General features: G+C 38.2%; 1 protein-coding gene across 3 annotated transcripts in view; it reads right to left on the bottom strand.

Moving 5' to 3' along the window:
- Hel89B (histone acetyltransferase 1) overlaps positions 1–27,754 on the bottom strand; it is a 570,925-nt gene that overhangs the window by 57,982 nt on the left and 485,189 nt on the right. For all 3 annotated transcript variants that reach the window (XM_067150030.2, XM_067150029.2, XM_067150032.2), the window contains exon 30: positions 4,946–5,094. In XM_067150030.2, the coding sequence (XP_067006131.2) occupies positions 4,946–5,094 (149 nt within the window). The remainder of the gene's footprint in view (positions 1–4,945; positions 5,095–27,754) is intronic.

Below are 27,754 nucleotides of genomic sequence, written 5' to 3'. Positions count from 1 at the left end.
ATTAATATGTACATGATTAGATCGAGCACTCATCATAATTTTGATTATTAAATAGAGTATAGTAGGGTTGAGTTGTTCATTCAAGTGCTTGAGTTGTTTGATATGATATGGAGCACGTTTCACGTAAAGATAATGTTAATATTCATTTAGAAGTGCTTCCAAAGTGTTTTTCCGTTATCGGAACTTTTATAGATATTAAGGCATGTTGTTAAGATAATCCAGAGGTAGGATTGCCAAGTGATTTAAATTGTTGTGGGACGGAATGAAGTCCATTGATTGGTTTGTAAATATCGCGAAGTTCGCCAGTGGACAAAATAATAATAATCTGTACAAGTGTCGAAGTAGTACATTAAAATTTGGTAATGTGTAAAGGCGTGTTTAAGAATAATCTTTGAGAATAAAGGCACGGGCCTAGTTGGATAGAATGATTGCAAATCAAAGTAATTTAAATGTGGAGATATTATGTGGCATGAATATTTTATTTGGGCATTGAATCCGATTTTAACACTAATTGTTGATTTAACGTTTTTGGACTCCATAATAATCATAAATAATTTTGGTAGAAACGAGATAGGCATTTTGATAATATGGTCACGCTATGTTTGAGGCCCAGAGTGATTTGAGCCAAAAATTGAGATTTCGAGTTTTGTGGGACAGAAATCCGGCCCAAAATAAAAGTGAATTGTACTGATGTTGATGAAGAAATAGATGGATCTTAAGGCCTACATAGAGGTTGTATTTCTATACCGGTGTATTGAGTGGCAGAATAGAGTCCACACACCGAGGGTTAATTAATGAAAATGTTTTGAAGAGTTCCGATGGATAAATGGACTTCAAAATGGAAAAGAAAGGAATAATTTAACACTTGCAGAGATTGGAGGTATTTGCCCAACTGCGAGGTGTTATAGGATTTGAGAATTGTCTTAGGAGCATATGGTCTCCTTAAATAACGACAGTACGAAAATAAGGTTGCGGGTTCGAACACTATTATGTCCCGACCGATGTGAATTCGGATCTTGGTGATTTCTGTTTGGGGAGAGAACGTATGTGACTAAATTATAAAGATGGGGAATAAAAATAAAGATTCTCGAAATAATAATAATACTATTAATAATAATAATATTCCAAGTAAATCATATCTGGATTGATTAGTGCCAAAATAAATCGGAATTGTAAAAGGGGTTATGCGTTAAACATATTAAGAGTGGACTACCGTATAACAGGCGAAAATAATTTTTTCAAAAATTAATAATAATAATAAATATATTAAAAAAACTACCTTTTTTTTTGAAGAAGAATTTACTTTTGTTTATATTTTGGACATAATAATGATGTTGGGAGTTGAAATGAAAAATTTGAGATTTTTAACTAATAATAATAATAATAATAATAATAATAATAATAATAATAATAATAATAATAATAATAAGAATATTTGAAGGAGGAGAAGAAGAATAATGAAAGAAGCTACTTTTATTTATTTCAGATGAAAATAAAAATCGCGAAAAGTTGAAATATTATTCAGAGGATGATTACGGGTTACGATAATCATGATCTCCACAAATAATAATAATAATAATAATAATAATAATAATAATAATAATAATAAATAAAATAATTTTATTTTATTATTTTTATTTTATTATTTCGGATGCTGATGATGGATGATACTAGGGAAGTCAGCTGGCGGATTAACGTAATAATGTCAATTGGTTGTAAATAATAAGTTAAGTTAATATGTGTAAAAGGAAGGCAAATCCCTACATCTGGACCATTAGGTTAGAGTCCCTTTGTCGTATTCCTTCAACTAACGATTAGCATATCTTGGTTAGGAACCCGGGGAGAGTTTGTAGTTTCCCGGGTTGGTCTCATCTCAATCAAAGTGGAGGCGATAACATGGTCCATGTGATCGCGCCTACTTAGCCAACAGGTAATTGGTCCATGATCAAATATGGTCATGGTGTTAACGAAGGTAAATCTGATACCTTCAGACATCAACGGTTCCACCACCCAAATGGAAGGGTGGTCAAAAGTGATAAATATTATGTAATCATTTTTCAGGAATAATTTGCCAAATTACCGGCAAATCAAGGGTCAACAGATTTTGATTGTGTGTAAAATTTAATTTGTTTACTTAAATAAAATGCTCCTTTAGCATTTGCAAGGAAACAGTTCCAGGTTCTTGTTCTTGTAGAATAGTAAACCCTTGGTGACCGTTTAAATATCCGTCCCCATCCCTAGGATGGAGCCTTCATAATTTCCCTTTGATCTGAATATATATAATTTGTGTGTTTTATGATGAGCCTTAAAGATAAAGATTAGAGTGTCCCGTTCAACCCTGTAGTACTGATTGGATGGCGCCCTTACATTTAGTTTGAGATCTTATATCTCAAAATATTTTTTATTGTTTATGAGTTGCGATAGATTCGGACCGTAACACTCCCTGAGATAAATGCTGGTTGGGACTCAGGCTTTGAGTGGGTACAGTATGTACATTGAACTCTTAAGTGAAATATCACTTCGAATTTTGGTTTACTGCTTATTTAGTACATGCATAGAAGAAAAAAATGCTTTGGCCACCGGGACATTTCTTGCTATGTGTCCTGGCAGTCAATGTGTTAATAGCCTGTATTCTTTTTGGCCTCCTTTCTATTACTTTTTTTGAGAGGGAAGCCGTATTTTCCAGTTTCAACTCAGTTAAATGTTACTTAAAAGCTTTTCAGTCAGTCGAACACACAAGTTAAATATAAATATTACATACCTGTACAAAAAACATATTATTAAACAAGGAATATAAATAACACTATTAAACAAAGAATGACATGTTTCGTTCTTGAAAGAACACCATCTCATTCTGTCAAATCATACTAAAATATTTAGAATATTTATGTTTATTTCTGTTTATTAGCTAGGAATTTCAAATCTGGAACAAATATTAATAATGTCCTCCTTTGTCTTTACTCCAGTGTTTACTGTCAGGTTTTTGGAAAATCTCTGCCCTGTCATTGACATGGGTCCAAATGGAACCATTGGTGCACTGTCTTAATTTTTTGCATTCTTGTACTTTTAATGTTCATCAATCACGTGTGGTATCTCCTAAGTTATGCACTGATTCTTAGCTGATCTTTCCTTTCTTCTTAAATTTTCTTCAGCAGCCCTACTGACCTTATTCTTCATGAATGTCCATTCTCCCTCCACTGTGTTTCCTTTAGTCTTTTGATTTAGTCCTTGTGAAACATGTTCCTTGAAACAATCCCTAACAGTCTTTTCTTTCACTTTGTATAGATTCCATCTCCTTGCATTCCATCCTTTCTTAAATTTCTACAATTTCAGATGGCAGTTCATGACCAACAAGTTGTGCTCAGAGTCCACGTCTGCTCCCAGGGAAGTCTTGCAATCAATCACCTGGTTTCTGAATCTCTGCCTAATAGTAATGAAGTCTGTTCGACACATTCCAGTACATCTAGGACTCGTCTACGTATACAGCCATCGTTTGTGGTGTTTCAACCAAGAATTAGCAAGCACTAACTTAGGATCACTGCAGAATTCAACTAGCTGACTTCTTCTTTCATTCGTTTGTCCCAACCCGAAATCTCTTCCTTGCCCTACCACTGCATTCCAGTTTCTCATTACAATTAGATTCTCATCACCTTTTACATATTGTATTAAATCTTCTATCTCTTCATATATTCTTTCGATTTCTTCATCATCCAGTGAACTAGTAGGCATATAGACCTGCACTATTGTGGTGGACATTGGCTTGGTGTCTATCTTGACAATAATCCTTTCACTATGCTGATTGTAGCAGGTTACACGCTGCTCTATTTTCTTGTTCATTATTAAACCAACTCCTCCATTTTCCGTGTTTGATTTTGTGTTGATAATTCTGTAGTCACATGACCAAAAATTCTACTCTTCCTGGCAACGTATTTCACTTATATCAACTACTTCTAACTTTAGTCTATATATTTTCCTTTCCAGATTCTCTAACCTACCACAATTGTTTAAACTTCCAACATTCCACGCCTGACTCACACAATGTCAGTATCCATCTTCCCGATGGTTGACCACTCTCTCGTAGTCCCCACCCGGAGATCTGAATGAGGGACTATTTTATGTCCAGAATATTTTACTCGGAAGGAAGCCATCATCATCAGTACATTATTCATACACAGAGAGCTGAATATCCTTGGGAGTTTGTTATGGCTGTAATTTTCAGATACTTCCAACCGTGTAGCTGTATCAACATAGCTAAGCTATGTCAAGTATTATAAGGCCATATCAGTCAATCATCAAGACTGTCGCCCTTGCAACTTCCGAAAGGCTGCTACCCCACTTTCGATGAACCATTCATTAGTCTGGTCTCTCGACAGACACCCATCCAACATGGTTGTGCCTATGGCTTTGGCTATCTGCTTCACTGGTACACACGTCTCCCCACTGCGGCAAGGTCACATGGCATACGTCTCCTGGTTCGACTCATGGTGCTAGAGCAATGCATATTCCACTTAATTACCATGTCCATTCCAGTGTACTAAGGCAACGTAGAGAGTTTTGGTACAGTCCTGTCCTCGAATACTTTCATATTCTCATCTTCAGGATCTGCAGAATCTTCAGTATCTGTGTGGTGGTTATTCTCTTCGAGGAGAGCTTAAAGTTCAGAAAACAAAACATTATAGTTAACAAAGTTTAAGTAATCATATAAAGCATTTAAAATCATACAATACAAACAAGCTGTAAATTTTACATAACACAAGAAATCCTGTGATGAGTGAAAATTGAACCAGAGATGTGACATTTCATTTAAAATCCCATATGCAATGGTCAAGATTTGTACTATGGCCAAGTTGAGTAGCTGGTAATAAACAACAACTGACATGTAACTTATAAAATGGGTTATGTGACAAAGAAAGCTAAATTAACTACCAGTACCTTAGATACTTACTTTAGAGCAGGTAGTTTAGCAGCATGCTGAATGTCTGCTAAAGAGCTGTTTTGCTGTCTTAACTGAGTTGAAACTCGCTCAAACTCAGGATGCTGTGGTGTAAGTACCAATTTTGGATGGTTGCATACATTTTGTAAGTAGCGCAATGCCTAGAAATATGAAGATTGTCTGTTACTTTAATTGATATGGCGTAGTAGTGGATCGGTAAATACAAATAAAAATTTCACTGGGAAAGAAATAATATTCTGTGTATACAGAGAAGAATGAAAGAATAATAACTTTTTTGATTGGAAATATGATACTTTTAGCACAAGCAAAATCCACATATAAATCCTTTATGTCCAAATAAGAGACTTTGCTTTACTGGTGAATTATGGTAAAAGAAAATAATAATCTCTACAAAAAGAATTTAAATAAAAAACAAACAAAAACATATTAGAAATACAGTAGAGAACATATAAATATATTTTTTCTTTCTTGGCTTTTTTTCCAGTTATCTGGGGTTGACACTATAGTAGATTCGCCATGTTTTACAGCCAGATGCCCTTCCTGATGCCAAATGTATGTGGAGGGAGGTATTCACAACTGAGTGTTTATGTAGTGGTTGGTAGTAAGAAGTGTTTTCTGTTCTTGAAAACACCAAAATGTAAATCAATCAATAAAAATTGAAATCATCTCAGACTGATCGTAGTGCAAAAAAAGCTTGACACCTGTACCATCATGAGACCATAAATCTTTTAGGTTTGTGAGAGACAACTTCTGACATCCTGTGAGGTACAGTAGGCCTATCACCGCCTTTACCTCAACACAGTTAGTGTAAGCGGCATCTCTAAGCCTTTGGTACTTTGCTCTTTTCATTTCAGTCTACAAGTATGTGTAATGTACAATTTTGTCCAACACATCATCAGGGAATAGCAATGGCCAAGTTTTAATGTAAGAAATTACATTACATACAAAATTCAACAGACCAGGCAAGTGTGGTAGGATATGTCTCCTGGTTCGACTTGTGGAGATACTGCAATGCATATTTCACTTAGTTACCATGCCCATTCCAGTGTACTAAGTTAATGTAAAGAATTATGGTACAGCCCTGTCCTCTAATGCATTCATATTCTCATACTCCTCAGTATCTGCATGGTGATCACTCTCTTCAACAAAATCATCAGTGTCAACATTGTTGTCTTCTATACATTCATCTTTATCACTTATATCATCACAAAGTCTCCTAGTGTTAAACTGTATCCTTCATAATTGTTTATTCCGTTTCTTTTTCTCTTCCTTTTCAACACTGTCAATATATTTATTTATCTTCACATCTTCTTGAGGGTTAATTTCACTTACAACACAATAAACAATGTTGAACATTTATTATACACTAACTGTCCTGAGCTGTGAAACAGATTGCAATTTCACGAACAACAGTTGTTAGTCGCAGTTAAAATAACTGTACACTCGCACAAATATCCTTAGCAACAGCAGACTGGCAACAGAGCCAGACTGAATAGCATCAAACTGTAGAGGGGGAACCAGCAGTAGACACGGTGGATGGGAGAAACTGTTCTACAACACTGTTCAACACAGAAAAATATTAAGTATTCATGAGGTCAACAAGACCACCGCGCGACTTCCCAAGAGTTGATGGAATGTACAATGAAAACTTAGTCTTATCAGAATGGCTCATGAGCACCACAGCTGCAACATGGAAAGGCAAAGGTGACATCAATGACTCCTCATCCAGAAGTAGGGTTACCATATTCTGAAACCCTAAAATGAGGAAGGACACCCTCAACAGGATTGATCAATATCGAATATTTAAGAATAACTTAAATATTATATTTAAGTGGTGCGCCTATTCAATACATATATAATTTATGAAATCTAGTACATGTTTCTTCTCCTAAGGGACATCATCAGCTAGAATAAATTACACAATATATCAGATACAAAATCACATTACTAGATTGGAAAGAATCTTGCTATGCTATGAGGAATACTCCCAATTCAAGTAGGAACCAATAGAACCTTGCGCGCAATGTGAACAACTTTCCCGGTGGAGTGCAACTAGGAGATCATTATATTACAAGAATGTCGAACAATCCTATCAACTTTTAACTTCTGTTTTGGATTTATTGGACATTATGCAAGAAAGAATCCCTCTGCGCCAATGTTGAACTTTATATCTCCCCCTGAAGACACATTCCAAACTCTAGAAACTCAATAGAAGCATTTGGATTTTGCTTTAAAACCAGCATATTACATTTTTAAATGTGCATTTTTAGTGTTTGCCAACAGAGCTTATTTTATTCATTTTGCAATAATTGTATGATAAATATTCTTATAGTTTAATTGTATGTGACATAAATCCAAAATTTTATTTGTCACTGATAAGCATAACAATATTACATCTATAACAGTTCATTGGTTCACCATTTTATATGTACATCATTCCATCACATTTACAGTTCATTCTTTTATATTTTATTCCACTATGTAATTCTGCTTTAGGACTTTGGCATATCCATATGCATCTTGGCTAGGCTGATGATGACCCACACAGGGTCGAAACTAGTACCTTGTAATATATTGTAATGTTCTTATAAACATCGCAATTACTGTAAATGAATTGAGTAGGTGGATTAAACCTTTGTATTTTATTTTATGTGCTTTTCTAATGTTACTTTCTGTGGTAATGTAATTTGTTTTCGCGTATTAAGTTTCCAATAACTGTGATTCAGTGCTTTTGTGCTTTCGGAGGCAAACCTCTATTCAGGCTCAGTACTTTGTAATTAAGAGTAAATGTAACTTTCCTTCTTGAGCAGTGCATTGTACATCACATTAATTTTTTTTTTCCTTTCAAGGATGCCTCCATTTATTCTGGGTCAACTTTTACATTAACCCTGGATTACTACGCTTTCGTCTGCCGGACAACACGCGCTGATATTAGTAGCTCCCCTTCCCCCTCCCACAAAGGTATTTGCTTCAGTTTCTCTCTAGCTTCCTTTGTCTGAGTCCTGACCTTGTAGAGAACAGTTGTATCACCGCATGTTGCTTCATTCCGCATCTACGAGGACCCCGTCGTCTGAGGTACGAATGCTTAGTGACATCGTTACTTTTATATTTTATATGTAGTTGAGCAGTTATTTATTTATTTATTTATTTACTCTGCATATTCTAAAAATAAACAATAGTTTATTGCACACTGTGACAATGAGTACTTCCAATACATCGGAATATATAATTTCACTGTTACGTTCTCATTAGCTGTAATTGTGTGTTGAAATTGGGAAGTCACTCCAGAAAATTGAAATATTTTTCAGATGGCAGAGAATATCAGAGATGACTCACACACAATACTACAACTTTTGACAGAAGTAGATGACACTGGCGACAACACAGCAGTAACTGGAAAGACATGCAGTGAACCGGAGGATGGCTTTGAAGAGGACAACATCGAATTAACTGACAGAGAATCTGACCCAGGATATAACCCACAGTTAGATGATTCCTATGATTCTGACGAGCCGTAAAGAAAGAAAAGATGTGATCCTCTGATGACGACCCTGATTCGACTAATAGCAATTCAAACCCGATTGTTTCCAGTGCTAGGCATCTGAATATTGTAGTCCCTAATAATACCACTCTACGAGGGAGAAATAAACACAAATGGTCAGCTCTTCCGTCGAGTAACCGTAATACCCAAACACCTGCCAGGAACATAATTCATATAAAGCAAACCCCTTTAGGAGAAGCCAGAAATGTTTCAACACCCATGGAATTGTTTTCTTTATTCTTTAACGATTTTATTTTAGATAAACTGGTACAACACATGAATGAGAAAATACAAGTTCAGACTTGTAACTACGCTAGAGCTAGTGCAACAATTTCTCAAACAAGCAGGGAAGTAATCAACGCTCTTTTTTGTATACTTGTGTTATCAGCAGCCATGAATCCAATCATCTTCGTACAAGAGAACTGTTTGATCCAACTTTCTGTGGTTACAGAAATAAGGCAACATTGTCAAGTGAGCATTTTGATTCTGTTGAAGTGTCTTAGATTCGATAATAAATCTACTAAGGTAGAGAGACAAGCGAGTGACAAGTTTGCAGCCATTCGAGAAGTATGGGATGAGTTTATCAAGAACTATGGAGACCCATACAAGCCACGAAGTTATGAAGTTACACAACCACTGATGAACAACTCGTTGGATTTTATGGACGTTGTTCTTTCAGGATGTACATCCCCAACAAACCTACAAAATACAAAATATGGAATTAAGAGTGTTATGTTGAACAACATTGGGACCAAATATATGATTGACGCTAGGCCATATTTGGGGAAAAATATGAATATGTCTGGTCAACCTCTCACTCATTATTTCGTACAAGAACTGACTGATCATCCATGGTTCGAATAGGAATGTAACCATGGATAATTGGTTTACCTCCGTCCCACTGGCTGAAGATCTTTTGAAACCACCTTACTCGTTGCCAGGTAAAGGAACAATAAGAAAGAATAAACGTGAAATACTCGTGAGCTCCTTGAAGTGAAGAAGCAAAAAAATCGGCACGTCAATGTTTTGTTTTGATTGACCAAAAACTCTTGTATCGTACAAACCAAAGCAGGGGAAAGTTGTTGTTCTGCTATCCACTACTCATGAGGACATAGAAATAAGGGATATTAGTGGCAAACCTGCAGAAATGGAATTTTATAATGAAACAAAAGGTGCAACAGACTCTTTCGCACAAATGTGTTGCATCATGAGCTGCAGTAGGAAGACGCAGCGCTGGCCTCACTATGATCAATATGTTCTTAGTTACCGGAAATGGATATACTTTGTTCTGCCACAACATCGTCTGAAAGTGAGAAAAACCTATCTCAAGAAGGGCATTCGCGTAGCAGTTAAGCGGTGACCTGATTAGAACTCACCTCCAGCTCCGCCATGCACAACCAACTTTGCAGCGGTCATTACGTGGTATGATCTGCGAGATTCTCAATGTAAATCATATAGTACACAGGCCAGACAAAGCACAACTTGGCAAAAAGAAAATATGTGCATTTTGTTCCTCAAAGCTACGAAGAATGACACGGTTTAATGATACCGTTTGCTATCAAACCATGTGCGTGACCACCGATCAACGTGTGCTGAGTGTTGAAATGACACGAGTTTGTGAAAAAGGGAAAAATTGTCTGTACATAGAATGTATTTTGTGCTGGGTTAGGTATTAAGTTTTAAATAAAGTAATTGTAAGAGTTACGGAAGGTTTGTTTCTTGTAGTCTCATAGATGAATGCTTAGTGTTAACGTACTTCATAGAAGAGCTTAGTAATCTAGGGTTAAAGTTCATTTCTTGTTGTCCGAAAGGCTTGATCAGATTAATAGTTTGTTTAATAATGTTATTAGCTTTACGTCCCACTAACTACTTTTACGGTTTTCGGAGACGCCGAGGTGCCGGAATTTAGTCCCGCAGGAGTTCTTTTACGTGCCAGTAAATCTACCGACACGAGGCTGACGTATTTGAGCACCTCCAAATACCACCGGACTGAGCCATGATCGAACCTGCCAAGTTGGGGTCAGAAAGCCAGTGCCTCAACCGTCTGAGCCACTCAACCTGGCGATTAATAGTTTATTTAAATATCTTTTGATTTAAGTGTTCTAAATTGTCACCTACTATTGTCATTTGTCTGTTTTGTTTTGATTTTGTAAACATTTTCATTTTGTTAATAATTAATAGTTTGAGGGTGATTATCGAGAACCTTTTCTTCTCCATATCGTCATACTTTCCCACAGACCTCACTAGGGCTCCTTCCACCTTCACGTCCTTCCGTAGTTGTCATTTGTTAGATCTGTAAATTATGTTTACCTCACGTATGGTTTGATTTTGCATATTTTTTATAGTTAACCCTCTCATTTCCCAGCCTAGATGTGAAGCCGCTGCTACATTGATATTTTCGTAATTCTTTTTATTATTATTATTATTATTATTTTGTGCACACGCTCACTACAGGTGCTACAGTTTAACAGGAGTATACTTGTGACCTTGTGTTGTGTTGAACCAACATGTTGTCAGCAGTCAACTGTTTCATCTGTGTTTTAAGGTTGTGATCTCCGTATAGCATGTGCTTAGTGGTAGGCAACTGTAAAGATGGCAGGTTGTTGTGTATATTTTGTATGTGACAGCAGTGATTGTGACAGGTGTGTCATCAAGAAAGAACAGCAGAATTGCAAATTTTGTCATCAAGAAAGGACAGCAGGATTTCATTTTTGTCTGTAATATTTTTGTATTGTGAAAAATGAAGAAATAAGAATTCTGTACTCGGCTGGAATATTTTTTTATGTAACTGGAAGAAAATATTAATTTGAATATGTTTGTAATAAACTTAAAAAAAATGTAATTTAGGGAAACCTCAAGATATATGGAACTGTAAATGAATATTGCAAGATGCGAGAATTATTTTCAAAGTGATTTTCTGTTGTATGTAAATTTTATGTAATTGATCATTTCAATTAATGTCAGCAAAGCATGAAGAAAAGACATTTGGGACGTTTTAACTTGAAGAATATTTTGAAAATTTTTTTTTACATTCTGTATGTCAAAACTGTAACATGGTGGTAAAACTCGTGCGGTACACAACTTTTGGACAGTGGGTGCTGCACGCGGAGAGTTTAGGTGATGCAATTCCTCTTGCTTCAGCAAGTCAGGAAATTACCATATATGGTTGTTCAATTGGATTGGCCAACAGAACGGGCTATCCAATTGGCGAAAAGAACAGGAATCTAGTGGAAATTATATCCCATTGGCTGTTTGTGACCTGGCCATTTCCGGTCCTCTGCTGGCTTTGTGAGTATCATGTGATTAGGCCACGTCTATTCCATCTGACCGTCCTCGAGAGCGGTCGCGCTCGAGGGTTCCCCTCGGGGAACTCCAACCCTGGTTGGTAAGTGTTATTTCAGTGCTATTTTAATGTTTTCTGATTACGTTTGATTTTATTTAATTCTTTCGTGTTTCGGTATTTTCACGTTTAAGGTAATTTTACATACATACCTTATCATTATAGACTGTTATGCCTTTCAGCGTTCAGCCTGCAAGCCTCTGAGAATTTCCTAAACGTTGCCACAATCCTCGATTTGCAACTAGTGTTGTGGCCTCATTTAGTTCTATACCTCTTATCTTTAAATCGTTAGAAACAGAGTCTAACCATCGTCGTCTTGGTCTCCCTCTACTTCTCTTACCCTCCATAACAGAGTCCATTATTCTCCTAGGTAACCTATCCTCCTCCATTCGCCTCACATGACCCCACCACCGAAGCCGGTTTATGCGTATAGCTTCATCCATCGAGTTCATTCCTAAATTAGCCTTTATCTCCTCATTCCGAGTTCCCTCCTGCCATTGTTCCCACCTGTTTGTACCAGCAATCATTCTTGCTACTTTCATGTCTGTTACTTCTAACTTATGAATAAGATATCCTGAGTCCACCCAGCTTTCGCTCCCATAAAGCAAAGTTGGTCTGAAAACAGACCGTTGTAAAGATAGTTTCGTCTGGGAGCTGACTTCCTTCTTACAGAATACTGTTGATCGCAACTGCGAGCTCACTGCATTAGCTTTACTACACCTTGATTCAATCTCGCTTACTATATTACCGTCCTGGGAAAACACACAACCTAAATACTTGAAATTATCGACCTGTTCTAGCTTTGTATCACCAATCTGACATTCAGTTCTGTTGAATTTCTTACCTACTGACATCAGTTTAGTCTTTGAGAGGCTAATTTTCATACCATACTCATTGCACCTATTTTCAAGTTCCAAGATGTTAGACTGCAGGCTTTCGGCACAGTCTGCCATTAAAACCAAGTCGTCAGCATAGGCTAAACTGCTTACTACATTTCCACCTAACTGAATCCCTCCCTGCCATTTTATACCTTTCAGCAGATGATCCATGTAAACTACAAACAGCAAAGGTGAAAGATTACAGCCTTGTCTAACTCCTGTAAGTACCCTGAACCACGAACTCATTCTACCATCTATTCTCACTGAAGCACAATTGTCAACATAAATGCCTTTGATTGATTTTAATAATCTACCTTTAATTCCATAGTCCCCCAGTATAGTGAACATCTTTTCCCTCGGTACCCTGTCATGTGCTTTCTCTAGATCTACGAAACATAAACACAACTGCCTATTCCTCTTGTAGCATTTTTCAATTACCTGGCGCATACAGAAAATCTGATCCTGACAGCCTCTCTGTGGCCTGAAACCACACTGGTTTTCATCCAACTTCCTCTCAACGACTGATTGCACCCTCCCTTCCAAGATGCCAGTGAATACTTTGCCTGGTATACTAATCAATGAGATACCTCGATAGTTATTGCAATCCTTCCTGTTCCCTTGCTTATAGATAGGTGCAATTACTGCTTTTGTCCAATCTGAAGGTACCTTACTAACACTCCACGCTAATTTTACTACTCTATGAAGCCATTTCATCCCTGCCTTCCCACTATACTTCACCATTTCAGGTCTAATTTCATCTATTCCTACTGCCTTATGACAATGGAGTTTATTTACTATCCTTTCCACTTCCTCAAGCATAAATTCACCAACATCATTTTCCTCCTCCCCATGAGCTTGGCTGTTTGCAACACCACCATGATGATTTCCTTTTACATTGAGAAGATGTTCAAAATATTCCCTCCACCTCTCCAGTGATTCCCTGGGATCTGTTATGAGTTCACCTGAATTACTCAAAACACTGTTCATTTCCTTTTTCCCTCCCTTCCTAAGATTCTGTATTACTGTCCAGAACGGTTTCCCTGCTGTTTGACCTAGCCTTTCCAGGTTATTACCAAACTCTTCCCATGACTTCTTTTTGGATTCAACAACTATTTGTTTCACTCTGTTTCTTTCATCTACGTACCAATCCCTGTCTGCCTCGGCCCTTGTTTGGAGACATTTCTGATAAGCCTTCTTTTTACGTTTACAGGCTGCTCTCACTTCATCATTCCACCAAGATGTTCGCCTTTTCCCATCTTTACACACAGTTGTTCCTAGGCATTCCCTTGCTGTTTCTACTACAGCATCCCTGTATTCCACCCATTCACTTTCTATATCCTGAACCTGCTTACTGTCTACTGTTCGAAACTTCTCACTAATCATATCCATGTACTTTTGTCTAATTTCCTCATCCTGGAGATTTTCTACCCTTATTCGTTTGCAGACAGATTTCACTTTCTCTACCCTAGGCCTAGAGATACTTAGTTCACTACAGATCAGATAGTGGTCTGTATCATCGAAAAATCCCCGAAAAACTCGTACATTCCTACAGGATTTCCTGAATTCAAAGTCTGTTAAGATATAGTCTATTATGGATCTGGTACCCCTAGCCTCCCATGTGTAGCGGTGAATAGCCTTATGCTTGAAGAATGTATTCGTAACAGCTAAACCCATACTAGCAGAGAAGTCCAGCAAACGCTTCCCATTCCCATTAGCTTCCATATCTTCCCCACATTTACCAATCATCCTTTCGTATCCTTCAGTTCTATTCCCAACTCTCGCATTGAAAACGCCCATTAGCACTATTCTATCCTTGCTGTTGACCCTGACCACGATGTCACTCAATGCTTCATAAAACTTGTCAACTTCATCCTCATCTGCACCCTCACATGGTGAATACATGGACACAATTCTTGTCCTAATTCCTCCCACTGACAAATCTACCCACATCATTCGCTCATTTACGTGCCTAACCGAAACTATGTTGCATGCAATGGTATTCCTGATAAAGAGCCCTACCCCAGACTCTGCCCTTCCCTTTCTAACACCCGTCAAGTACACTTTATAATCTCCTATCTCTTCCTCCTTATCTCCCCTTACCCGAATATCACTTACTCCTAGCACATCCAGATGCATCCTCTTTGCTGACTCAGCAAGTTCTACCTTCTTTCTTCCATAAGCCCCATTAATATTGACAGCTCTCCAACGAATTCCATTTCGTTCGCCAAGTTGTTTCCAAGGAGTCCCTCGCCTGTCAAATGGGAGTGGGACTCCATTACTCCCATAGGTCCGAGGCTTGCTTAAAGTGTTCTGAGCTCGGTAAATTCATGAAGCAGGATGCTGCCCTACTTGCACATAGTCCAAGTGAGGATCTCTCCTCTAACGGGTTATGGACCACCGGTGAATTGTATAGTCCTAGCCGCCTGAGCACAAGGAGGGCCACGACTCAGAATATGTCCGAGATGCCCACTCCCATTCCATAGCAACTGGTATCCCGACTCTCAGGACCACTTACTAGGCCACTCAGCCGTTGCCCATGGTTCACGAACTAGGACGTGACTACAGTAACCCACAAACATGAACCATTAAGGTAATTTTTAATGTTTTAAATTCAACGTGTCTGAGTTTGCCCTAGATTCCTGTTGTTCTAATTTCAATTCTTTCACCTGCATTTTTAATCGACAAACATACTGAAATTCTGCAGAATCCTACCATGTTAAACCTTGTGTTTTACTAAGTTGCTGTAGTATCTCCATCATGTTTTCATTCTGGTTTAGAGGATCTGTATCTTTTGTTAAAGTCTTTAAACATCTTTGGTTTGTGAGTTAAGTATCAACTGCTCTGTCATTTAACTTTGTTTCTTGTAATATTTGTTTTGTTAATGTTAATATGATGAGTTTCGAGGTGGATGATCACAAACCTTTTCTTCCCCATAATGTCATACCTTCCCGTGGACCTCGATAGGGATCCTGCACCTTCCACAATCCGACCTTAGTTGTCATTATTAGGCCTGAAAGTGTTCCTTTGCATTTGATTCAATTTTGCGTATTTATAAGTTATCCGTCACGTTTAAAAGCTTTGATGTATATCCGACGCTACTTTGCTATTTTTATTATTTTCCGAGTTCATTCCATTTTAGTCATTATCTTTTATATCATCATTATTTTCTTATTCTTCTTATTATTATTATTAGTATGTGTAGGCGTAATTTTCTCCAATATGGTTACAGTGATTAAGATCATGTGTATGTTTATGTGAAGTTAAGGTGAAATGAATAAGTGTACCAACTGACAGCATCTTGTGTGCGTCTTTGTGGGGTGATGACAGGACGCAAAAATTTACGATCAAATACGAGTGTAAGTGCGAAATGATCAAAATGAAAGTGATACTAGAGAATATGTTGGTGAAACAGCTCAAAGACGAACTCACCAAGAGGAATCTCCCGAAGATCGGGAAGAAGAAATCGCTGCACACGCAAATACTGGAAGATCTTGCTGAAAAAGGAGAAGATCCCTAAAGGTTTCTGATTGAAGTTGACGGAGATCCACATGAAACTTCGGAAGATGAGGTAAATATCATCAGAATGTGTTCTAACCTAATGACCATGATGCAGGCACAGAATGACAACATTTCAGACGTCACTTCTGGCCTAACAGGACAGATCGCAGATCACATTTCGAAAGTAAATGACAAAATTTCAGACTTCAATTCTGGCCTAGCAGGAAAGTAAATGTCAAACTTTCAGACAAAATTTCAAGTGTCAATTTCACCCTAACAGGACAGATTGCAGACCAAATTTCAAAAGTAAATGACAAAATTTCTCAACCTAACTCAGTTTTAACTGGACAAATCTCACAAGTGTACACGCATGTTTACAAAGTTAAATAGGGCCTAGAATCGAAAATTTCAACCATAGATGACAAAATTTCATTGCAAAATAGTGACGTCACCAATCGATTAATGCAGCAGATATCAGACATCAGGTTAACACTGGAGCAGGTTGAACAGGTTGATAGAAAGGTAAGCCAGTTGGAAGAGGATACCTCAAACCTCAAAGGAGGAGGTGGAAATCGAAGTTTCCGGCATAAAGCAACAGGTGGAAAACCGTATCTCTGCCGTTGAGGGAAATTTTGGGAGCCGTATTTCTGGTGTTGAAGGAAGGTTAGAAAACCAGTTTTCGACAAACAAGGGAGATGTGCAGAATATAAGGGAAAGCATATTTCACGCAGTAGAAGATAGATTAACTCAAACAGGACATACCACCACACCTCCAACTCCTTCCAACCTAAGCGGCAATACAGGACACCTAGATCCGAAAGTGATCATAGAGAACCTTCCGGAATTCCATGGGCGACTGGAAGAGAACCCGACCAGCCGCATCGAGGGATCGGTCAGCCTGTTCGGAAGGACTAATCTACCAGAGGACATCTTCGTGCAACTCATCACACCACGATTAAAGGGGCAAGCCGCTACTTGGAGGAATAACTTGAAGGGTCTAAATTTAAACTGGACGGACTTCAAGAAGGAATTCCTCACTAGGTTTAATTCCGAAGGGGTGAAGAGCTCCATGAAAAGAAAGCAATTGACTGAGGCTCAACCCACTGGCATGAGAGCTAGCACCTTCGTCCTACAGAAGTACCAACTCTTCAAGTGTCTGCACCCGGATGGAAGTGAAAACAAGATCTTACCAGATATCACAGAGCTACTCCACGGTAAGATTCGACCCTAGTGAATGTATCACAACCAAGATCCTTTGATGATCCACCCAGAATCTTCACCCGCTGGAGGAGGAACACAAGAGCAAAGCTACAGAAGAGACCAGCACAGTTAGGAAGTGCTACCTGTGTGGAAGAGTGCGGTACCTGAAGAAAAAGTGCCCGGCCTTGATGTCGGAAAACTAGGTCCGGCCCATTATGGATTGAGGGGGGGGGGGGATGGGACCAGGAACGGATATGCGCCTCAAGACACGACAGGGAAGCAACCCTGGTCAAGTAGGAGAGGGATTGGTCAGATTATGAAAAGAACACGCCAAGCCCGCTCTGCTATCATCTTAAGGATAGGCAACAAGAATTTTTCAGCCATACACGACAGCCAAGCACACCATGCATTCATCAACGGGACTGTTGCCAGATTAATACTGCCTATGAAGTCTCAACACCTTGGAAGGGTAGTTGGAGCAGCGGACGGGGTAACTTATTCCATCCAAGGACAGACTAACCTAAGTGCTAAACATATGAGCATGCCTATTGTAATTGACGTTGCAGTGATTCAGAACCTGATACCTAACATCATATTAGGTCATGACTTTCTGGAGGAATATAATGTGTTCCTAGACTATGCAGCTCGTGAAGTCTTTTTGGGAAAAGACGGGACGTCTGAGGGTGGCCTGGCAAGATAGAAATCTCTGGACTCGCAAGGATATGGAAGTCGACGTAGACCTGGGAGATATCCAGTTAACGCATCTTCCACTGAGTGAAGAAGAGGAGCAGAGACACACCTTAAACGACTTTTCGGAAGTCATGACCAATAAAACAGGATGGACTACCACGGTAACGCACACCACTGAATGCAGCGCTTCCTCACCCATCAAGCAACGTCCATATCCAATCAACCCGGATAAGTGCAACTTCGTTCCAGAAGATTCAAGAGATGGAAGGGCAAGGTCTCATCGAACCCTCTACATCCTGCTGGGCTTCACCTATCGTACTACCGAAGAAGAAGAAGACGAAGAAGAAGAAGAAGAAGACGAAGAAAAAGAAGAAGAAGACGACGAAGAAAAAGAAGAATAGGAAGAAGAAGAACGGGGGAGTATCGACTGTGAGTGGACTTTCGCAGGTTGATCGAGAAGACCGTTAGTGATGCCTACCCCATGCTCGACCTGAAGGACTTGCTGAAAGAGGTGAGTGGGTGTGGGGTTTTCAGCATGCTGGATCTCAACTCCGGATATTGGCAAGTGGAATTCGAGGAAAGTTCTAGATCACTGACTGCCTTCATGACACCCAGAGGATTGTACCAGTTTACAGTAATGCCTATTGGATTGAAGAATGATCCGGCCACTGATGGATAGGGTATTATCGGGATATGTTGGAGATTTTTGCCCAAGTGTATCTCGACAACATTTTAATTCACAGCAAGAATAGTCAAGAACACCTTATACATCTGAGGAAAGTACTGGAATGACTGAAGATTCATGGACTGATTTGCCAACTGGAGAAGTGCCACTTCGCCCAGTCCCGTCTAGAATATCTTGGCCATGTCCTGACATCGGAAGGCTTAGAAAGGCAACCAGAGAAGAATCGAGCTATTGAAGAAGCTGAGCGCCCGTGGACCAAGTGACAAGTATGCCAGTTCCTTGGCTTGTGTGGATGGTATAGCAGCCTTGTGCCACACTCTGAAGAGAAGGCAATACCACTCTCCGATCTATTCTATAACAACCGCCCATTTTGATGGACCAGCAAGGAACAGGCAGCATTCCAAGGCATTAAGGCTGCTCCCAGTCTAGTTCATCCCGACGCTCAACTGAAGATGTGACTGCAGACGGACGCCAGTGAGCCTGGCTAAGGAGCAGTCTTCTTCCAGGGCAGGAGTGATGGCGGAAGGGACATCATTGAGTATGCCAACAGGAAGCTATCTCCCACCAAACAACGCTACTGCACTGCCGAGAAGGAAGCCTTAGCCGTGGTGTGGGACACGGGAAAATTCAGAGGCTACTTGGAGGGAAGGAAGCTCCAGCTCTACACCGATAACGTTGCTCTCAAATGGTTGAACTCTGTCTCTTGCTCAAATTCTAAACTGATGCGATGGGCTCTGTTAATCGCAGAATTTGATTTTGATGTGTGTCATGTTCCAGGACCGATGAACATAGGAGCAGACAGCTTATCTAGGCACCCGGTGATGGAACCCAAAGCTAGGAGCACATTGTCGAGAGGGAGTTCCCGTGAAAGTACCAGAGTGAGCCCAAGGAACCTGTGCTCATGACCATCAAGAAGAAACTGCTGTGGTGTGACACAGTACAATAAGCTTGAGTGCCTTCAGCAGCACTTACTTTAGCTTGCAGATCAGTATTGAGTTTTATAAAAAAATAGTTACTTTACTTAATGAGATTGCTCTAACACACTTCACGTTTCTCTGTCTTCAAGTGGAGTTCTATGTTGCTGGCACCATCACTTGTGATTGAAACGGGCAACAAATCATACATTTTGCTCCTTATTGTACTCTTCCAGGATGAAAGTTTGGATATTTTTTTAGAAATTTATTCATAAATGTACATTTCCTCTTCGCCATGATGAGAAATCACTTTAAACACAAACTAAACAAAGCACGATGAAAATGCATTGTTCAGCTATAAAAATCTCAACTTACAACATAAAACAATATTTCTCTGTGGTACATTTTTAAAATCAAGAAACTATTGTTTCAACTTACTTAACAAGATGATTTATTGGGTGAAGAATATACGTAATTTAATGAAAATGCTGCTGAATTAATACACTAGTTCAGTTGTGTCTACGCGTGTATCGCCTAAACATAAACTATTAAGGGAAAACTGGAAGGAAGGAGAACTATTGCAGCTATATTTGAGCTAACTAAAAAGATTGATACATCGATTGTAAGCAATGGAAATAGATATTTTATGTCTTACTAGCATAACAGATCGACTGTAAGCAAATAACAAATGGTACAATTCAATAAAACGTACATAACTTGTTGACAATACGAGGCAAAAACGAAAATCAAAAGATCTTACTTTTCAAAAATAAGAAATGCGGACATTAGGAGAAATCGTAAAACTGTACGCAGACGCTACATTAAACGCCAAAAATACGGACGTATGCATAAATGCAGACGTTTGGTAAACTGCCTTTCAAGCCAATCATAAATATTGTTGAGTGAATATTGGACCCGCACATGTATCAAACTATGCATGTAACATCCAATAACGTCGGTTATTCAAAGTGTAGGACAACTGATGCCATTCACAATAACCATCTTTTGATGCAAAGGCATCATGAAAAGAGAAAAGTTATTCACATGGCATTTCTGGATCTCAAAGAAGTTTTTGACAGAGTGCCTTATGATCTTATATGATGTGCAATATGATCTTATAGTGGACCAGAGGTATGTATCAGGTAGATTTAGCTTCTCTACCACAATGAAAGCAGTTCAGTTCGCAGTTGTAAATCCATACCCATTCAATATTCATGTACATCAAGGTTCAGTCGTATTGCCTCTACTCTTCATGCATTGATACAGTCATCAAGGACATGCAGATTTTGCATCTGTGGATTTTATTGTATGCAGATGAGTGATGGTGACATCTCTGCATTCAGATATACATTCCAGCAATTGTCCAGTATTGGGAAGACCATCTTCTTGAATATGGTTTGTAAATGAACATCAAAATGACACTACAGTGAAACCTTGTTAGTGTGTCCCTCATTAACATGTTTTCTAGCTTAACATGTAAATTCGAAGTTCCAGTTCCCATCATATTATTATTATTTTTTTGCTATCAGCTTTAAGTCGCATCGACACAGATAGGTCTTATGGTGACGATGGTACAGGAAAGGGCTAGGACTGGGAAGGAAGCGGCCGTGGCCTTAATTAATGTACAGCCCCAGCATTTGCCTGGTGTGAAAATGGGAAACCACGGAAAACCATCTTCAGGGCTGCCGACAGTGGGGTTCAAACCCACTATCTCCCGAATACTGGATACTGGTCTCGCTTAAGCGACTGCAGCTATCGAGCTCGGTTCTCTATCGTATTAAATCTACACAAACATACCTCACTTATTCCATCATGAATTTTTGCTGTTATGCTAAGAATTGGAGATGAGGAGATATATGTTGTTGTAGACAACTTCCAGTACTTAGGTAGTGTTCTTTCCTCAGGCAATACCATGCATCAAAAGATTGGCAACAGAATACAGAACACTTCCAAATTCTATCATTCTGTACAAATACTTTGGGATGAAACAGTGATGCAAGTGTGATAAACTGATATAACTTGAAAACAATATTCTCTAACCCATGGGTAAATAATGCAAGTATCGAGCTCAAATTATTATTATTATTATTTTTTTGCTAGTGGCTTAACGTCGCACTGACACAGATAGGTCTTATGGCGACGATGGGAGAGGAAATGACTGGGAGTGGGAAGGAAGCGGCCGTGGCCTTAATTAAGATACAGCCCCAGCATTTGCCTGGTGTGAAAATGGGAAACCATGGAAAACCATCTTCAGGGCTGCCAACAGTGGGGTTCGAACCTACTATCTCCCGAATACTGGATACTGGCCGCACTTAAGCGACTGCAGCTATCGAGCTCGGTATTATTATTGTTGTTATTATTATTACTACTACTACTACTACTACTACTTGTGATGTACATCCAATTATTAGTATCATCATTAGTTTACGACTACATTATTTGTGAGATTATGTCATGAAACATTTGCTGTATATACAGGGTCTTTAATTTTCAATTACCAAAGCATTGCAAGTAACAACAGATATTTAAATTCGGGGATATATAAACTTAAATATTCAAATTGTGCCAATTCATACATTGGGCAAACAGGACGTAATTTCTTAGTAAGATACCAGGAACATATTAATGCAGACAAACACAGGAAATACTCGGACTTGAGCCTCCATATGACTGAATATAAACATAATTTGACGACAATAGAAAGGGGCTTGACCATTCTGCGAACGTTAAGCAAAGGTAAATTAATGAATATTTTGGAGAATATCTATATTGAGATTGATCAGAAACAAAACCCCAGCCAGAACATTAATGAAATATGGAAGAATATCAATATATTGCTAGAAGAGGCTACCAAATTGGACTCATCTAGAAAAGCCATAAAAAAGGATCTGGAAAAACATCCAATACACCTCCTTTCAGTTAGCTCCACCCTACACAACATTCCTCCTACTTCTCCTTCTGTTTCCCCTCGCCTATCACAACACCAGTTCTCAGTTAGCTCCACCCTAAACAACATTCCCCCTGTTCCCCCCCACTTCTCCTACCTCCCTTCCGCTTCTCCTCACCTACCACAAGCTCCTCACACATACATAGAACTCAGTCAGTTGACGACACGACGTAAGGGAAGACGCTAAATACCATACAACCGACTCTGAGGTAAAACAATTTCATATATCCTTTTATACCTAACATACATTCTTACAAGGTTTTCTCATTTAAAATATCTCACTCCTTACTTAAATTCCCTCTTGTTTCAGACACATTTTAACAGTCTAACTCCAAAACTCAACTTCAACTACGGTTGTTACAAGAGTTTCCCCTGACAACATTAATCTAAGAAAATCTTTTATATTACTAATTTTATCTTCAAGATCAACAAGTATACATGTCTCCAGCATAAAGAAGACCCCTTACGCTGATTTTACTTTGTTACTTGGACACTGACTAGTTGGAAATTTTAACCCAACACGAACAAACATTTTATTTCATCACCATAATCATTACATGTGTTTTAATTGCCTTGCCATTTCTGTTTATTCTTTTAGTTGAAGATGTTCCACAATCAGAATGAAACATGTTCTATCTATTTAGTATACACCTAGAGATTAAGCTAGATTATGTCATGTAAACAATGAAATTGTTATAAGAAATAATTTAACCTTAGAGGCTTGATTTTGCTTGTTAAAATATACACTGATGTATATGAAATTATAAGAAACAGTCAGTGAGTGGTAATAGGTTGTCTTTCAGTATTCTTTTTCGATGTAGTACAGATGATCTCAAGTTCTCAGTTCAATCGGAAGAATTTTTATCAGCATGAAGTGAGAATAAAATAAAGGAATATAAGTGTTAATACATAATAGGCCTGGGCAAGCTAAAATGGGTCGGTGTACTGTATGTTAAATGTGGCTCACCTTGGACAGCGTGTTGAGATGTTAACCTTGTGAGAAGGTACAGATTGTTATGTGATGTAGGTCTGGATGGGAGAAGTGGGGAGGGGGGTATAGGGTTTAAGGTGGGTCTTGTGTATTCTTCCGATTGAACTGAGAACTTTAGATCAAATCAAATAAAAATCTCTTTATTTGCAAATGAGGTGTCTACCTCGGTGGCAAATGGTACACTAAATAAAATACATTGTTGTCAAGCACTAAATATTAAATTAACAAGAGAAGAAAATTTTTCCTATAATACAATATTATACAATTTATGCTGACAATGTTTTCTTTTAAACACACAGCTCATCCTTAATAAATTTATATTGTTTACAAAATTCTACTTATAATATCTCCTGTACTACTTACAAATATAGTCAACTGATATACAGTATGTGGAATTACTTCAAATGATACTATACAACTGGTATAACATTAATATTTACATTGCATTTATTTATTTACTATTTTTTTTTTTACCCGTTCTGGATCCTAAGTAGCATAACGACCTGCTGCGTCTTAACCAGAGCCCCTTCTGCCACCACTTTTCAGAGTTCCTGAAGGGCCTTCACAGCTACCGTAGCGGTCCCAGGGCCTTCGAAGTCCCCACTGTACTTCACCCCTACAGGCAGTCCCCTACCTTGGCTGTCCAAACTCCTTAGACCAGGGGATGGAATTAATTTATTCACACACATTTTTTAAATTTTATTTACAATAACCTGCACTGGTCGAATGCCCTCTAACACTTCATTTATTTTCTCTGTTGCTGTTTATTCTCTTCTTGAATATCTGTACAGATTTTGGAAAAGGATCAAACACTACGCCTGGTAAACTGTTCCACTCCTTCACACCCTTCCCAATGAATGAAAATTTACCCCAATCGCTTCTGCTAAAATTCCTTCTAATTTTATATTTGTGGTCAGTCCTGCCGATATAATTATTTTCCAACTGAAGCCTCTCACGGATATCTCCCCATGCTTCTTCTCCTGTATAGGCTCTATATAATCCTATAAGTCTAGTTTTCTCCCTTCTCTTACTTAAAGTTTCCCACCCAAGTTCCTTTAACATTTCTGATACACTACTCTTTCTCCTGAAATCCCCTGTTACAAATCTTGCTGCTTTCCTCTGCACACTATCTATTTCTTTTATTAGGTATTCTTGGTGAGGATCCCAAACACTGTTTGCATATTCCAATAATGGACGAACCATACTCAAGTAACTTTTTTCTTTTAATTCTTTGTTGCATCCTTTAAGTAGCCTCATTATGACATGTAATGATCTGTATGCTTTCCCAACAATGTCATCAATATGACCCTTCCAGTGCAAATTACTTTCAAATCTCACACCTAAGTATTTGCACTTGCCATCTTTTGGGATAACTACCTCATCCAAAGTATATTCAAATTCAGTTTTAAAGCTCCTGTTTGTAAAAGTTGTAACAGTTGATTTGCCTCCATTAACCTTCATATTATTTTCTTCAACCCATTGTTGGATACTTTCAAGGTCCCTTTGTAATTCTGAACAATCCTCAATGTTGTTTATTTCCCAATAAACAATTATGTCATCTGCATACAATCTTATTTTTGATGTTATATTGTTCCCTAAATCATTTGCGTATATTAAGAAAAGTAACGGACCGATTATCCTACCCTGTGCAATTCCCTACCAAACTTTCTCTTCCTGTGATACATTATTTCCTACTTTGACTTTCTGAACCTTTGAATTTAGAAATGCTCTTATCCAACGTGTAACCCTTACGTCCAATCCTATTCCCTCCAATTTCTTTAATAATATTCCATGTTCCACTCTATCAAAGGCTTTGGAAAGATCTATGGCTATGCAATCCAACAGGCCTCCTGAATCCAACTGATCTGATATGTCCTGCTGAAATCCCACCAGTTGTGCCTCACAAGAAAATTTCTTTCTAAATCCATACTGGCTCCTCATGAACCAATTTTTATCATCACATATCCCTCTGATGTACTTCGATATTAAACTCTCCAGAATTTTACAAACTATACTGGTCAGGCTGATTGGTCTGTAGTTCTCTGGTTTCCTTTTATCACCCTTTCCTTTATAAATTGGTATTATTATAGATTCCTTCCATTCCTTTGGTATTACACTATTATTTCTGACATAGTCAAAGAGAAATTTTAAATAAGGCACTATGTACCACCCCATTGTCTTTAATACCTCCCCAGTAATTTGATCACTTCCTGCTGCTTTTCCTTGCTGAAGCAGTTGGATTTCTCTGAAAATATCTTCATTTGTGAATGAGAAGCTTCTTGTTTCCCTCTGTCTCTCTCCCTCTTTATCTTCTGTTTCGGTTTCCAACTCTTGACAATCATCTAATGAATCTCTAAATTCCCTACTAAATAGGTTTGCTTTCTCAGTATCTGTTAAATAGTGTTCACCCCCTTATCCCACCATTGTAGGAATTTGGATTCCTTTTCCTTTTTGATTCCTGATATATGAATACAGCTTTTTCCATTTCCCTTTGTGGTCATTACCCTCTTGAAGTATGCCATTCATATAATTCTCTTTTGCTTCCTTTTTCACTCTATTCAGTTCCCTCATTAGCTGTTTTCTAGTTTCTCTACTCTCCCTACCCTCTTTGATTTTCCTGTTTACTATTCTACATTTTCTTTTTAATTTTCTTATTTCCCTTGTATAATAAACAGGGTCTGAGGTCATTTTACCCTTCTTAACAGGTACAAATCTCTTCTCTCCTTACCAAATAATTCCTTTAAATTTAGCCCAAAGTGTATCCACGTTACTCCCTTCACTTATCCAACAACTGAATTGTGATTTAAGGTAAGTCCCAAATTCATCAACTTTAGTTTTTCTGTACAATTTCTTGTCTTGTGTAACCCTCTTATTAAGCCTTTTTGGTACGAGTCCTACATCCATTATTACAGCCTTATGGTCTCCTATTCCTTCAATTACCTCAGTTTTATCAACAATTTCCCATGGTTTAACAAAAAATACATGTAGTAAGTTATTGAGACGAGTTGGTTCTTGTACTACTTGTGTAAATCCTCCCTCCCAAATTAACTTATTTGCCAGTTTCTGTTCATGGGCTTCACTTGCAGCTCCTTTCCATTCAACTTCAGGCAAATTTAGATCTCCCCCAATCATTACCATATCATTATTATTGTTTTTACGAGTATAATCTATTATTTTTTCAAAGATTTCTATTTTGCCAGTTTCTGTTCAAGGGCTTCACTTGCAGCTCCTTTCCATTCAACTTCAGGCAAATTTAGATCTCCCCCAATTATTACCATATCATTATTATTGTTTTTACGAGTATAATCTATTATTTTTTCAAAGATTTCCATGTCTCTTTCCTCTCTTCCAGGCCTGTATGTTCCTATAATTCCCACCTCCTTCATATTATCACAAACTAATTTTATCCCTAATATTTCATCCCTTTCATCGGTAAACCATTCATGTGAACAGTAAGTTTCCTTCACCAGAATAAACACCCCCCCTCCCTTTTTATCTCCTCGGTCTCTACGATAGACTGTGTACCCTTCTGGAAATACTTCTCTATTACCCACCCCTTCTTTCAACCATGATTCCACTCCTATCACCACATCAGTCTCATAAGATTCCATCAATGTACCGAATTTTAATTGTTTATTTACTACACTTTGACAGTTTACCAAGAGCAATCTCAGATCCCAGATCATCTGTACTACATCGGAAAAGAATACTGAAGGATAACCTGTTACCACTGACTGTTTCTTATAATTTCATGTACATCAGTGCAAATTTTAACAAGCAAAATCAAGCCTTCGGGACAATGTGTATTGAGAAGTCTACAAGTTCATTACACGATCAAAGTGTCATCAACTAATTTACAATCTCACTTTGACAACATTTGAATCAATAATGTCTTAGTGGACTGACAGATTGCTGTTCAGGGATTCAAATGCAACAGTTTATATGGCTTGTCGTGCATTGGCGCATGGACGGACCAGCCAGAGCTGTGTACCAAGCGATTAAGTTCTTTATGTTTTATTTGACACATTGTATAAATAGGCGTTTTAAAGACTTTTGTACTTTGATAATATGCCAGAACCTTCTATTAATCTTTGATTGGTAAGAAAACCATGTACA

This window comes from Anabrus simplex, chromosome 6 (assembly GCF_040414725.1).
Source record: "Anabrus simplex isolate iqAnaSimp1 chromosome 6, ASM4041472v1, whole genome shotgun sequence".
NCBI lineage: Eukaryota > Metazoa > Arthropoda > Insecta > Orthoptera > Tettigoniidae > Anabrus > Anabrus simplex.
This window is presented reverse-complemented; position numbering and strand designations above follow the sequence as displayed.